The sequence below is a fragment of the Dictyostelium purpureum genome, assembly GCF_000190715.1.
Source record: "Dictyostelium purpureum unplaced genomic scaffold DICPUscaffold_93, whole genome shotgun sequence".
NCBI classification, from domain to species: domain Eukaryota; phylum Evosea; class Eumycetozoa; order Dictyosteliales; family Dictyosteliaceae; genus Dictyostelium; species Dictyostelium purpureum.
In genome coordinates this window covers 27,302-41,169 of record NW_003519430.1, presented here as the reverse complement: position 1 = coordinate 41,169, position 13,868 = coordinate 27,302, and the positions used below count along the sequence as shown (strand labels likewise).

Here is a 13,868-nt window from a genome sequence, read left to right as displayed (position 1 = left end):
TGTGTAGTAGTCAACAACTCCCATTATTCAAAATTACCAAATACTATTAATGAACTTATCATTAATGCCGAAAAAGAAAGACATAAAAGATTTCCAGTGAATCTCAATTATTTAGAACTAGTTTGTCCAAGTCCTTTCGAATTTAGAAATGATGAGTTAAAACCACTCACTCATCTAAAGCATCTTAGACTTCTTGATGCTAATATAAGAATTAATGTTGCCCAAATACCAATATCCATAGTATCGCTCGACCTTGACGGTATAGACACAGATGATCCTCTAGAAAATCTAGACTTAAGCCCATTGGTAAATCTTCAACTCTTTAGTTTAGGTGATGTACATCCCGTAAATGCTACATTTCCACCATCACTTCGTGCAATCAAATTTTATGGTAATCAACAAGAAGTGTTTGCTAATAATTATTTTCCAGCAACCCTTGAAATCCTTCAACTATCAAGATATCATGTCCAACCTCTATCAAACACATGGCTTCCATCGTCATTGAAAATCCTTATCCATCCTGGTCAACCTGTTATTGCTGAAGATTATAGACGTCCAAAACTCATTAAATTTTATATTAGTTATAGAAACAGATCCGTAATTAGAGACTCTGATTTTATTAATGATAATTATAAAATTATCTATACATTTAAAAATAATCATGACGTAACCATTGAAGATCATTTAGATTTTAATCTACCATCCCAAAGAAATGATAGATATAGTAATAAATTTTATATGGCAGATAACTAAACTAAAACAAATAAAAACCTTTTTAATTTTAAAATAAAATTATTGTATGTGTAAATATATATGAGTATTGTATAAATGTCTAAACGAATATGAATAATAAAAAAGCCCAAGTATTTTTTAAAATCTAAAAAATATTGTTTATATATTTTTTAATTTATTTATTTTTTTATTTTCTTTTAATATAAAAAATCAATTAATTTAAAATAATTAAATGGCTGGTATACTGTAGTATGATCTCTTTAAAGTGAATAGTCCCTCGTTGATTAAATTCTACATAATTTTTTTTTTTACCAAATCAGATCTTTGTTTTTTATATAAATATTCTTGAAATTGAAGTTTATAATTTTCACTAGGATCTCTGGTGTCTTATTTATGGCTAAAGGAAATATACACCATATGTTAATGATGAAAGTAGTATACATACATTTCTATTGATTCTTTATAAAAGCAATTTTAATAAATAACTATATTATTAATTATTTTTTAAATAGTTGGGCTGATTAAAATTTGAATAAATATCGTTTTTTATTTTATAGAAAATTTTATAAAAAAAAAAAAAAAAATTTATTAAAAATTTATAATTTTTTTTTTTTCCCACCCAACCTTATTTAAAATATTATTATAATTATAAAATTGATAACACTATTTTGCAAATTTAAGAAGAAAAAAATTGAATTTAATAATAATAATAATAATTTTATAATAATAAAAATAAAAAATTAAATTCATTATTAAATTTTATTTAATGTTATAATTTTTTTATTTGTAGTTTAGAAATTTATTTGTTATTGACTAAAAAACTAATTGATAATTTTTTGTTTGGATTGTCAATACTATTGGATGGAATATTTGTGCAAAAGACTCTGTTGTTATTCATATTATTATTATTATTATTATTATTATTATTATTATTATTATTATTATTATTATTATTATTATTATTCATATTATTATTATTATTATTTAAATTAAAATTTATACTATGAGTGGTATTATTGAATGAATAATTAGAGTTGTTATTATTATTAATATTATTCATATAGTTATTCATATTATTATTATTATTATTATCATTATCATTGATAATAACATTGTTGAATAAACAAACATTATTGCTAGATCGAATTGAAGTTCCGGTAGCTCTATTCTTTGTGGTGGCAGGAGTAGTAGTAGTAGTAGCGGCAGTGGTGGTAGCAGTGGTGGTAGCAGTAGTGGCAGTTGTGGTAGCAGTAGTGGCAGTTGTGGTAGCAGTAGTATCATCATTATTTAAAAAAGCACTTGTTCCATCTTGATTTCTTTTTTCGTTAAGAAGAAACTCTAAAGAATAGGATTTTAGAACTCTTCTTCTTTTGATTAAAAGATCTCTCAATTTGGATTCTGAGATGGTGTCTATAGTGAAAGCTCTATGATTAAAAGTTTTAACACTTTTTGGTATATTTTCATCTTCTGTAACCATATGATTGCTAATATCGTAAAAATCTTCATCAATTAAGCCATTACCATTGGAAGCCTGTGTTTTTTTCATGCTGTAACTTTTAGACAAGAACCATATTCTGATCTTTTCTAAGGTAACACCATAGATTAATGCAAAGTATAAAATATTCTCTTCGGTGGGATATCGATAATTGTGGAAGAAAAAGTTTATCTCGTTGGTATCTCTATAAAACTTTGAGACAAAGGAATCTTTGTAGGATGTGTTGTTAGATCTCTTTAAGCTTTCTCTTTTGTGTTTGTACCATGTAACGACTTGAGTGTGGGTTAAACCTAATTGGTGGGCGATGATCTCTTTCTCGATGGTGCCTGGGAATGGGTTTTTATCGAAGCAATGCTCTAATACTGATCTTGCCTTTTTGACGATGGAGTTTGGACTGGGAGCTTTTTCAGCATTAACAGCGTTAGTATTAATAACATCATCGGTAGCATTGGCCTTCTTTGCTCTTTTATTCATTTTTTTATTGATTTTTTTAATTGTTAATGCTGCAATAAAAAAAAATTAAATTAAATTTTGGGTTAATAATAGAAACTTATATCTGATAACATTTTTGTACTATTACTTACAGTTATAAATTTATTCGTTATTGTTAACAAGTTTACTGGTACTTTGATACAAAAAAATAAAATATTGTTTTTTGTGATGAAAAAAAAAAAAATTTTAAAAAAAAAAAAATATATTTTGAATTTTTTTTTTGAAGATATTTTGTGGAAAAATTTTTTAAAAAATTCACCGCACCACACCAATAAATTAAAATAACCAATATAAAAAAAAATTTTGATTTTTTTTTAATTTTTTTTTGATTTTCATTTTAATTATTATAATATTGCACTTTTTCCGAAATTGATTGAACATAAAACCGATAATTATTCAGGCTCGCCACGAATTATCATGTGCTATTTCTATCACACCAGAGGGTGTTACATTAATGGCAATTTACAACTGTACATTCTATAATTAAAGAATTATGTATAGGCAAACAATAAATAATCATCAAGAAAAAGATAGAGGTTATTAGGCATTTAATAATTTAGAGGATATCCTTGTTCATATATTGGATCTAATAGTTTAAAAAAAAATAATAATTTAAATTAAACTTTTAATATATTTTAGGAATTAAAATATTATCAATGCAAAAAAAATGATGTTAAACCATTAATATATTAACAACAACAACAACAACAATGTATTACAATTATTCTATTTTTTTATTTATAAAATTATAAATGAAGATTTTTTTTTTTTTTTTCGTTTTTAATTAGATTTTATAAAATTTTCCATTTACTTTTTATTTTTTTATTTTTTTAAAGGTTTGTCATGAATTTATAGACGTTTTTTTAAAAAAAAAAAAAATTTGAATTCAAAAAAAATAAATTTAATTTAAAAAAAATAAATTTTTTTTTTTTTTAATTTTATTCAAAAAAAAAAAAAAAAAAAAAAAAAGATTAAATATTATTATGATTTATTTATTACTCCAGATATAATTGTTTCGCATTTGATAACAAGTGGATTGACCAACTAGTTTGGATACACTTTTCATTTGACTAGATCGGAGGTTCTCTACAAGATAGAATAAAGTTCTTTCGGCATCATTCATTATATTTCTAGCACTTTCTGATGCGTTTCAATTATGTCAAAAAGAAAACGAATTGATTTGGACATTGAAATTTTTAAAATATAGATTTGCCCCATCTGCAAAGGAAATCCTAGTCTTTGGTGTTTTTGAATAATGATGGGTTTCAAAAAAGTTTGTAATCATGATCGACTCTATAACAAGATGAAAGTTTCACTTCGTAAAAATTTTAAAGGTATGATAAAAAGGTATAATATATAAATTGTGATAATAATTTGTATTAATTGTTGTTATGTTTACTTTAGCTGATACTTGGCCTTTTGAATCAAAAGAAGATTCGATAGAAATAATCGAATCACAAAAACAACAACAATTACAATTACAGCAAAATCAACAAACTCTAAAAGAAAAAGAACAACAATTAGAACAATATCAACAACTACAACAAAAGCAATCGGAACAATATCAACAAATAATAATAGAAAACGACCAACTATTGCAACAATTACAACAATTACAACAACTACATCAAAAGCAATCGGAACAACATCAACAAGAAATAAAAGAAAACAACCAACTATTAAAACAATTACAACAATTACAACAACTACAACAAAAGCAATCGGAACAATATCAACAAACAATAAAAAAACAAGACCGACAATTAAAACAATATCAAAAATTACACGAAAAAAATCAAAATAAAAAATTAATACTACAAAAACAAAATAAACAATTAATACTACAAAAATAAAATATATCTCTTGCTGAAGCTTTAAACAAAGAAAGAGTTGATTTAAATAATTCTTTGGATGAATTCAATCAACCTCAAAGAGAACAATAAACAAGTTAAAATCAGCCGTTACAAATACAGATAGCCACTCTTTAAAAGTATGTGATTTACTTCAGTAGAGATGTTATCGTTAATCATATATTCTACCAAAGAAAAATTTAATGAATTTATCTCCACTTTCTATAAATGTTCTTTTAATACTTCTGGCAAACCAAAAGAAATAGGAAAGTGCCCAGGTATTGTTGAAGAAGAAAAAGTTCGTTTTTTATTATTATATCATGGTCTTAGCTATAAATTCGATGATCGTCACACTGCAATTTATAGTTCTTCTGGTAATTTCTATTCAGTTTGCCAAGGTTATGGTAATGTTTTAACAGGTCACACATTTTGCCAAATATGTGGTTACTTAAGTATTAAAACTAACAAAGAATACTGTTACTTTAAAACCTCAATCCACATCGATCATAGATTAAAGGTAAAGCCAACCAAAGTAACGGATCCGTTGGTATCCAATCTTACAAGTCTTCTTGAAAAAGATCCAAATTTCAAAGATACTTTCTTTTATACCTTCTTGACCGATCAAACAAAAACATTGCTCACTGGAAAAGGTGTTTGGTCCGAATCATCGCTCAGTTTTCTTGCAACACTCAAACATCATTGTGGATCAAAGATATTTGGCCTTTTAACTGGTACAAAACCCCTTCGTTATAGTTATGGTGGTATCCCCTGTCCTTCAGAATCATCAATTGCACGTTTCAATAAAGAACCTAATTGTTTCTATGAAATGAATTCATTTCTAGAATACATACTCTTAGAAATGACATTGATTCATCGAGTGCCGAAAAGAATAAACCATACTATGTAGGTGGACGAAATTGATACTCTAAAAGGATTGTACAACGATGTCTATGGATCAAAATTAATTGGGCTTTGTAATGGAGAGTCGATGATGAAAAAATTAAAGAAGAATGGTTTACTAAAGATTATGTTTCTGCAAATCTAGCTAAAAAGGCTATTCAAATTTTTCTTCAAAGCTTGGATGGTAAAATGTGTTTCAATCTTGGCAAGTTTCCAACCAATGGCAAGAATACACTGGCAGCAATAGAAATCATGGCATCATTAATATTAATAGGCAGAAGGTTTAATATTTTTTTTATTTTTTTAATCATGGATGGTTACGATGTCAGCAATTATGTTTACACAATGCTACAAAGATACAAAATCAGCGAAGAACAAAGTAAAGATCAAATTCACTTTTTTCAATCAAAAGATCCATCACATGATCATACTCATCATCAACCAGGCGGAAAATTGCTCAACCAGTTTGAGCATACTAATTCTATGAAACCCCATGGAGAGACAGAAAAAAAACCAATAATAATTATCATCATCTTCCCCATCTACACAATTTAAACCAGCAACTGTTAAACCATCAGCTAAACCAGCTCCACCTCCAAGATCACAAGCTATATTTAATAGAATGCCAACATCAGACCAAACCAACTGCCGCTTCCTCACCATCAAATAATACTACACCAAATTCATCACCAGTTATAAATTCATCCACCATAAAATACAACTACCACCAATAAAATACTCAATACAACAATTTTTTAATTTAAAGATAATTTTCACAAGCCAAATTTTTTTTTTTTTTTAATAATAATTTTTTTTTATTTTTTTAAAATTTTTTTTTTTAAAAAGTCAATTTTTTTTTATTTTTTAAGTTAAATTTATTTATTTTTTACTCCTTACATTAAAATTTTATTTAAAAAATTTTATCAAATAAAAAATTACATCAATCCCTCTCCAAGTGCTCAATTTATTGAGAACTAATATTTTATTGTGCAATATTTTTACTCTTTCTAAAATAAAAAGATTTTTTTATTTTTCAAAAAAATTAAATTTGTTTTATAATAATAAAAAAAAAAATAAAAAAAGATATTAATTTTTTTTCATTTTTTTTATTTTTTTATTTTTTTTTTACAACCCAGTCCACATTTTATTTATTTAAACTATATTTCCAATATTATATTTATTTTAATTATTTATTTCAAAAATTAATAATGAAAGTATAACAATAAAATAATAATAACAGCGATAATAGCAGTAATAAACAATAGTATGGGGTTATTCCTTGTGATCTTTTGTTTTGGCTATGATTATGGAACTGAGGTTTTAAAGATTTAAAATAACACCATCAGTATTGATCAAAGTGCAAACTATTTATAAGATCAGTAATGATATCCATCACAAACTACTTACAGACAAACTACCTTTAAACATTCTTTTAAAAAGAGAAGCAGATTCTAGCCTATTAAACAATATACAAATACAGATAGAGAATGCCATAATTCAATCGTGCTGATTGTAGTGTTTAAACAATATAAGATAAGGCAATAATCAAATCAAATATAATAATCATTATTATTATTCTTTTGATTATTCATAATCTTAGAAATGGTATTCAAGATGAAAACATATGGAAATTTTAATTGAAATAATAATAATAACAATTACAACAATAGCAAAAACAGTGTTCTCATGAATAAGCTTTTGTATAAAAATGAATAGCAACACAGTGTATAGCAAACATTCAAGAGATACTGTTAACGATTGATCAAATAAAAAGGTTAGTGAATGGTTAACATCATTAAAATTTCCCATAGAAATCATTTCAACTCTCAAAGCCCATGTAATAGATGGAAGAATTGGTTTTTATTTCTGACATTTTACCAAATGATGTTTAATTAATTTCCTTAGGTATGAATGCTATGGGCAAAAGATTAAAATTTAAAACCTTTTTAGAAAAGTTATTAGCTTCAAAATAAAGTCAATATCAACTTTTAGGTTATAGTAACAACAATAATAAAATAAAAATAAAACATTTTTAATTGATAATTTTAAAATAATAGTTCTTTTTATTTATTATTGTTTGTTTTTATTTATTTGTTTTTATTATTTGTTTTTTTTTATTTGTTTTTATTTGTTTTTATAATATTTGTTTTTAGGTTATTATTTATTTGTATAGAGTTCTTTTATTGCCTCTTTAAAATTGATTGAGTTTCAAGTGTTAAAAATAAAACCATTTAAAAATAGAACTATAATTTTTTTTTTTTTTTTTTTTTTTTTTTTTTTGTAAAATATTAAAAGGGGATACCCTAAAAATTAAGAAAAATTTATAATGATGAATATGTCACGTTGTATATAATTTCATTAAATAACAATCAAATTTGGATAGTGGGTGGGTTTCTAAAAAAAACAATAAAGAAAAAAAAAACAGATACGTGTGTTTTAATTATGCAAATGTGTGGTAGGTGTGTTTTATTTTTTATAAAAACACACACTCACTATACCATATTTGAAATAGCTTTTAGTTGTTTTTTAAAGATAAAAATATTTTTTAAAATTTTTATTAATTTTAATTATTTAATATGTTATATTTTTTGTTTCTTTTTATTTTTTGAAAGAGAAAACACCTACACAAAAATTAATTACCCCTCCAACACAACAACATTCAGCATATTACTTTTTTTTTAACCTCACAATCACATAGTTTTTAAATTCCCCCCACAAAATTATAATAACCAAATATTAATATTAAATAAAAAATTAAAAATTAAGTTCATTATTAAATTTTATTTAATTTTAATTTTTTCTTTTTTTTTTTTTTTTTTTTTTAAAAAAATGATTTAAACCTTTTTCATTATTATTCATTATTTCAAAAAAAACAAATAAAAAAAAAAAAATGGAGTATAAAAAAAATATTGTATATAAAATTGTAGAAGAAAATGATTGGAATAATTTTAAAGTTAGAAAGTCAGGTAAACCAGGTAGACCAAAAATACATATAAATAAAATTTGGTAATTAAAATAAATTAGATATCATATTTTTTAAATTTTTAAAACTTATTTTAAATATTTCTAATAAATTTATAGTTTGAGATGTAAAGTTGCCTCAAATAGTGGATGGAGAAAGGGCCCCGAGTAAGTTTAACATGATTTTTATATAGTTTACAAAAATATTAATTTTTTTTTTTTTTTTTAATTTAGAGACTGTTGTTTGTGTAATAAATGCGGGAAACAATACGAAAATTTAGAGAATCTTTTGCATGAATACAGCAAAGATTTTAGATACATTACAAATATAAACCCATTTCAATTGGTAATATCGGTTTTCATGGAGGGTGGGAATCTTTCAATACACGAATATAGATTTTTTATAAACTCTTTTTCCAGTATTAACAAAGATCAAGAAAACATATTATATTTTAAACGTACAGGGTTAATTTTAAAACCCGGTGGAAATAATTTTTCATTATTCCAAAGATAAAAATCCATCTTTCATAAAATAATCAAAAACCAAATAAATTTTTTTAAAAACTTAAAAATTTGATAATAAAATAAAACAATTCAAAGAAAACAATTTTTAAAAAAGATGGAGCTATATTTTATTTCTTTTATAATTGTTATATTAGTTTTCACATGTCTGTCATTTTTTACTGCTTTGTGGATCCAGTTATTATATTTGTTTTCTATATTCAAAAGAAATCAACTCAGATCCTGGTAATGAGTTCAAAATAAAAAATCCATTTTTAAGGCTAAATACATTGAATATGTTTTGTAAGTCAATACACAATAAACAATCCAACTTTATAATATTAAAAAACATATAAAATACTAACAATCATAATAGTTTTTGTAATATAATAAATATCTTTTTAAACTGAATTTTTCATAAAGTAAATTATTTAGATATATCTTTATTTGTTTATATGTGTATTTATTTATATAAATAGTTTGATTTTTTTTTAAAGAAAATTTTGATTGCTATTTTTGGCCTAGATGTTGCTGTTGATGATCATTTGAGATTAAAAGGACCAATTTAAAAGCCATAGTTACAAAGAATATACAAAAACCCCAATATTTGGTTTGTAACTTAAAATTTTGATTTTGAAAAAGAAAGAATTAACAAGAACCCCAATGTTTGATTTCTGATTTAGAATGTGTTGATATTGAAAAAGAAAGAATAAAAAAAACCCCCAATGTTTGAGTTGACTTAAAATGTATTGATGTTGAAAAAGAAAGAATTTGATTTTAACTAATGAATATTAAAATTAAGCATTAGTTTCTTTTGTTTTTAAATATAAAAATAATTTGTAAAGATTAACATTATAGCTACCTAAAGAATACCCCAATGTTGGCATTTAAATAACGAGCATGTCGATACTGAAAGAGAAAGAATTATACTAAATATGAATTAAATATTGGTTTCTTTTTTATGCAAATATTATCATTATAATTACCTTTAGAAGAATGTGTTAACGGAAAAAATGAAAAATTGGATTTAGCCTTCTAAGAATTAAATTATATATAAGTATCTTTTATTTTCAAATATAATAATAATTATCTAAATATAGTTACTTTAAGAATTATTTTGTTTTATTTGAACTTGGAACATTTAGAATTTTTCTGTAGATTTCAACTAATGTGATGCTTTATTTCTTATTACAAATGTTAATAAAGATGAATGTTTCTCGGATAATGTAGATGACTTTTCTTAATTCCATCGATTTCAAATGAAACATTGAATGAAACGATTTTAGTCTTCATCAAGTTCTAAAGAATGAAACATTGAATAAAGGCTTTAGGTGGGTCGATCATAACTTGCTCTTTGAATGAATTGATTAAATTTTGAAATAGATCTATATCATAGTTTGTTGTTTTTTCTTGAAGCACTGTTGCCATTCTCTCTAGACCCAAACCAGTATCGACACAAGGTATTGCTAATTTTTCTAATTCACCTTTTTCATTTCTATTGTACTGCATGAATACCGATTCCAAATTTCTAAAAATCTTTCGCCATCAACTTCTTTTCTTTCTCCATGGTCCACATGGTCCAGGCCATCGCTCATAAACCAAAAATTATCTTTTTTACCTAGATACATAATTTTATCATTTGAAAGCCCAATTTGACCTCTCCTTCATCACCTTCCAATACGGAAATGGCTAATCTTTCTTTTGGCAAACCGAAATCTTTAGTTAAAAGGTTCCAAGCTTGTTGAATTGAATCTCTTTTAAAATGGTTATCCACCAAATGAAAAATTACCCAACATTTCAAAAAATGTATGATGTCTTGCTGTATATCCAACATTTTCCAAGTCATTCTGATTGCCACCTGCTCTAACACATTTTTGTGATGTTGTAACTAATTTATATTTAGATTCTTCTAAAGCTGTGAATTGATTCTTAAACTGTACCATACCCGCATTTGTAAATAATAGAGTACTGTCATTATGTGGAATTAAACTAGAACTTGGTAATCTTTTACGTTTATTTGTTTCGAAATAATTTAAAAATTTTCTCTAATTTCTTTAGTGGTTATATCATTTTTAAAATTATTATTATTATTGGTTGAATAATTATTATTTATACTATTATAAATATTGTTAAAGCGGTTCAAGTTTTCCCACACATTTGTTATATCAAAATTTAATGCGAAAAAAAGTTAAAAAATTGGTGGGTTTTTTTTTGTTATCAAACTTGGTTTCACTTTTACAATATTTTATTATTTTTATTTAATGATTTTAAAATCATTTTTTAAATCAATAGTTTAATACTAATATATAGAAAGATATAATATTAAAAAATATTCAATAATTATAAAAAAAAAATTATTAAAAAAAATCAAAAAAACATTCAGACCAAAAAATAAAAATAAACACAACCCAAATAAAAATTTCAAAAAAAAAAAAAATATAATTTTTTTTTTAAAAATTGGGTAGTTCACTATCCAGATGCATTAATTTAAGGAAACTGTTTCTAGGTAATGTTTTCTCCCACATTATAGCTGAAGGCTCTATTCCTTATAATTTAGAATTATTAGGAATTTTTAATCATGACTATGCACACCCCATCAAAATCAATAACCCAAATACCATTGTTCAATGTTCAAATTATTTAGACCAATTTATTTCTAATCCCCACTCATTAATAACACTCATGCTTTTAAAAGAAATAAACTCAGACAAAATCACCTTGGAAAATTATATAAATTTAGAGTATCTTGACATTAGCAATACCACAATTTCTGATTTATCAAACCTTTTACCACCAAATAATAAAATAAAAACTTTAATATTAAGTAATAGATATAAAGTATTAGAATTAAAAAACTTTCAAAATTTAGAAAATTTATCAATAACCGGTTCCGAAACAACTTTAGAAGCAAACATTACTTATGAAAATAATAACGATAGTTATTACAGTAATAATAGCAACAATAGTAATAATAGCAATAATGTGATTAAAAAATACGATTGTTATAGTTTAAAAACGATAAGAGTATCAAAAGAGATTCAATTGTTTTTAGATAATTTAGATCCCATTTTTCATAAAGTTGTAACAATATTGCCTTAAAATAATTTCTTTAAAAAACTAATTACAAAATAAATATTAATTGTTTTTATATTTAAATAAAAAATTTTAACTTTTGTTTTTTATATTTATATTTTAATAAAAAATTATGAAAAATTTAATATAAAATTAATGTTTTATTATGACATTCTTAACAAAAAAATATGATAAATATTTATTATTTGATAATATAAACGGAATACTCTAACCCAAAAAATATTATTTTGATATGCAAAAATATGGGTTATTTAAAATAAAAAAAAATGGGAAAAAAAAAAGATTTTTTTTTTTATAAATAAATTTTATAATTTTTATAATTTTTCATTTAAAATAAAAAATAATAAAAATAAATAATTATTTTGTACAAAATAGTAAAATATTTACATTAATAAAATAAATAAAAAAATGATAGAAAATAGTGAAGGAAGAGTTATTCAAGAAATTAAAGGAAATAATATATACTGCAGATCTATTTCGCCACCCCAAATAGAAATAACAGAAAAATATACAGATGCACACACAATAAGTGGTCATAATATTAAAAAAGTTAAACTCTATGGCAAGATAGCAGTATCGGGTTTAAGTGCAATTTATCTAACTTTTGCAAATTTAATAAAACAAGAAAAGAAGGGTGACAATATAAATATTATAATCAGTGACGAGTTATATTGCGATACACCTAAAATTATCAAATCTTTTAATTGCCCAACAACTGAAATCAATGTGTGCAACCCTGCCTCCATTTTGCAACATTTTCAAGGTTTGAAGAATGAGAATCCAAATAAAACCAATATATTGTTTTTTGAAAGTGCCTCAAATCCTAATGGAAATATATTCCCATTCGATATTTTGCCAAAATTGAAACAGCTATCAAAGAAACTAATTGTAGTTGTGGATAATACTTGGTTAACTCATGTAATTTTAAACCCATTCAAATTTAGCGATGTTGAGATTGTGGTCAATTCATGCTCAAAGTATTATAGTGCCAGCAAATGTATTTCTGGTATGATTCTATCAAAGAATGCAAACTTTATGTACTCCCTCGAAAGTATGTCAAAGTTAATGGGTTATCATGTCAGTGTAGATTATTGTAAATTGTTATTGGCTAATTTCGGCACCATGGAGGATAGAATCATGGCTTCCTATAAAAACACACTTGAATTAACCAAGGTGTTATCAAGTTACAAAAATATAACCATTCGTAACAGTTCCAACCCAAATGATTCATCTCATCAATTAGCACTTACATATTATAACAAGTCAAAGGAAGATCCAAATGAAACAATCCATCCAAGCATTATAAATGTCATTGTAAACAAACCAATAGATCACGTTAAAAAGCAACTTGAAGAAAATAACATAATTACTAAAACTTCGTTTGGTTCATGTCATACTAAAGTTTGCAATTTTATGAAATCATTATCACCACAATATACCCAAATTAGAATCAGTGTTGGATACGATAAAATAGATTTCAAAATGTTTGAATTTTTAAATTCAAATTAATAAAAATAAAAGATACAAAAAGCAAATAAACAATATTTATTTAAGCAAAGTTCAAATTAATAAAAATAAAAGATACAAAAAGCAAATTGCTTTTTATTACTACTATCAATATTTAATTAAATAAATATTGTTTATTAAATTATTGAAAATGTTTTTAGATTATAGTTTATTATTTATTTAAAAAGTTTGTCTCAGAAATCGGATAGTTTTTAAAAGTTTAATCTGAAGATTTATCTTTGGAATTTCTGTTTTTATCTGAATGAAGATATAGGGCATTATTTCTTACTATTATCAATTTGTTTTATTTCAAAATTGAGCAGAGAACCAATTTAACA

The 13,868-nt window shown here is 24.1% G+C and overlaps 7 protein-coding genes across 7 annotated transcripts; 5 read left to right on the top strand and 2 right to left on the bottom strand.

The window, feature by feature from the left end:
- Positions 1-960: 960 nt before the first annotated feature.
- On the bottom strand, positions 961-2,701 carry DICPUDRAFT_151325 (uncharacterized protein; the record flags this gene model as incomplete). The annotated part of the gene is made up of 2 exons (XM_003287189.1): positions 961-1,023; positions 1,616-2,701. The coding sequence occupies 2 exons, from the start codon at positions 2,699-2,701 to the stop codon at positions 961-963; spliced, it is 1,149 nt and encodes a 382-aa protein (XP_003287237.1).
- A 1,409-nt stretch (positions 2,702-4,110) lies between these two features.
- Positions 4,111-4,572, top strand: DICPUDRAFT_78097 (uncharacterized protein; the record flags this gene model as incomplete). Its single annotated transcript, XM_003287201.1, has 1 exon — positions 4,111-4,572. One exon carries the CDS (start codon positions 4,111-4,113, stop codon positions 4,570-4,572), a length of 462 nt encoding a protein of 153 aa, XP_003287249.1.
- Positions 4,573-4,732: 160 nt separating this feature from the next.
- Positions 4,733-5,476, top strand: DICPUDRAFT_78096 (uncharacterized protein; the record flags this gene model as incomplete). The annotated part of the gene is made up of 1 exon (XM_003287200.1): positions 4,733-5,476. The coding sequence occupies one exon, from the start codon at positions 4,733-4,735 to the stop codon at positions 5,474-5,476; it is 744 nt and encodes a 247-aa protein (XP_003287248.1).
- A 2,883-nt stretch (positions 5,477-8,359) lies between these two features.
- Positions 8,360-8,944, top strand: DICPUDRAFT_78095 (uncharacterized protein; the record flags this gene model as incomplete). Its single annotated transcript, XM_003287199.1, has 3 exons — positions 8,360-8,475; positions 8,551-8,598; positions 8,665-8,944. 3 exons carry the CDS (start codon positions 8,360-8,362, stop codon positions 8,942-8,944), a joined length of 444 nt encoding a protein of 147 aa, XP_003287247.1.
- A 1,286-nt stretch (positions 8,945-10,230) lies between these two features.
- Positions 10,231-11,552, bottom strand: DICPUDRAFT_151319 (uncharacterized protein; the record flags this gene model as incomplete). The annotated part of the gene is made up of 4 exons (XM_003287188.1): positions 10,231-10,397; positions 10,558-10,683; positions 10,721-10,976; positions 11,550-11,552. The coding sequence occupies 4 exons, from the start codon at positions 11,550-11,552 to the stop codon at positions 10,231-10,233; spliced, it is 552 nt and encodes a 183-aa protein (XP_003287236.1).
- A 61-nt stretch (positions 11,553-11,613) lies between these two features.
- On the top strand, positions 11,614-12,030 carry DICPUDRAFT_78094 (uncharacterized protein; the record flags this gene model as incomplete). The annotated part of the gene is made up of 1 exon (XM_003287198.1): positions 11,614-12,030. One exon carries the CDS (start codon positions 11,614-11,616, stop codon positions 12,028-12,030), a length of 417 nt encoding a protein of 138 aa, XP_003287246.1.
- Positions 12,031-12,432: 402 nt separating this feature from the next.
- Positions 12,433-13,533, top strand: DICPUDRAFT_151317 (uncharacterized protein; the record flags this gene model as incomplete). The annotated part of the gene is made up of 1 exon (XM_003287197.1): positions 12,433-13,533. One exon carries the CDS (start codon positions 12,433-12,435, stop codon positions 13,531-13,533), a length of 1,101 nt encoding a protein of 366 aa, XP_003287245.1.
- Between the last annotated feature and the right edge of the window lie 335 nt (positions 13,534-13,868).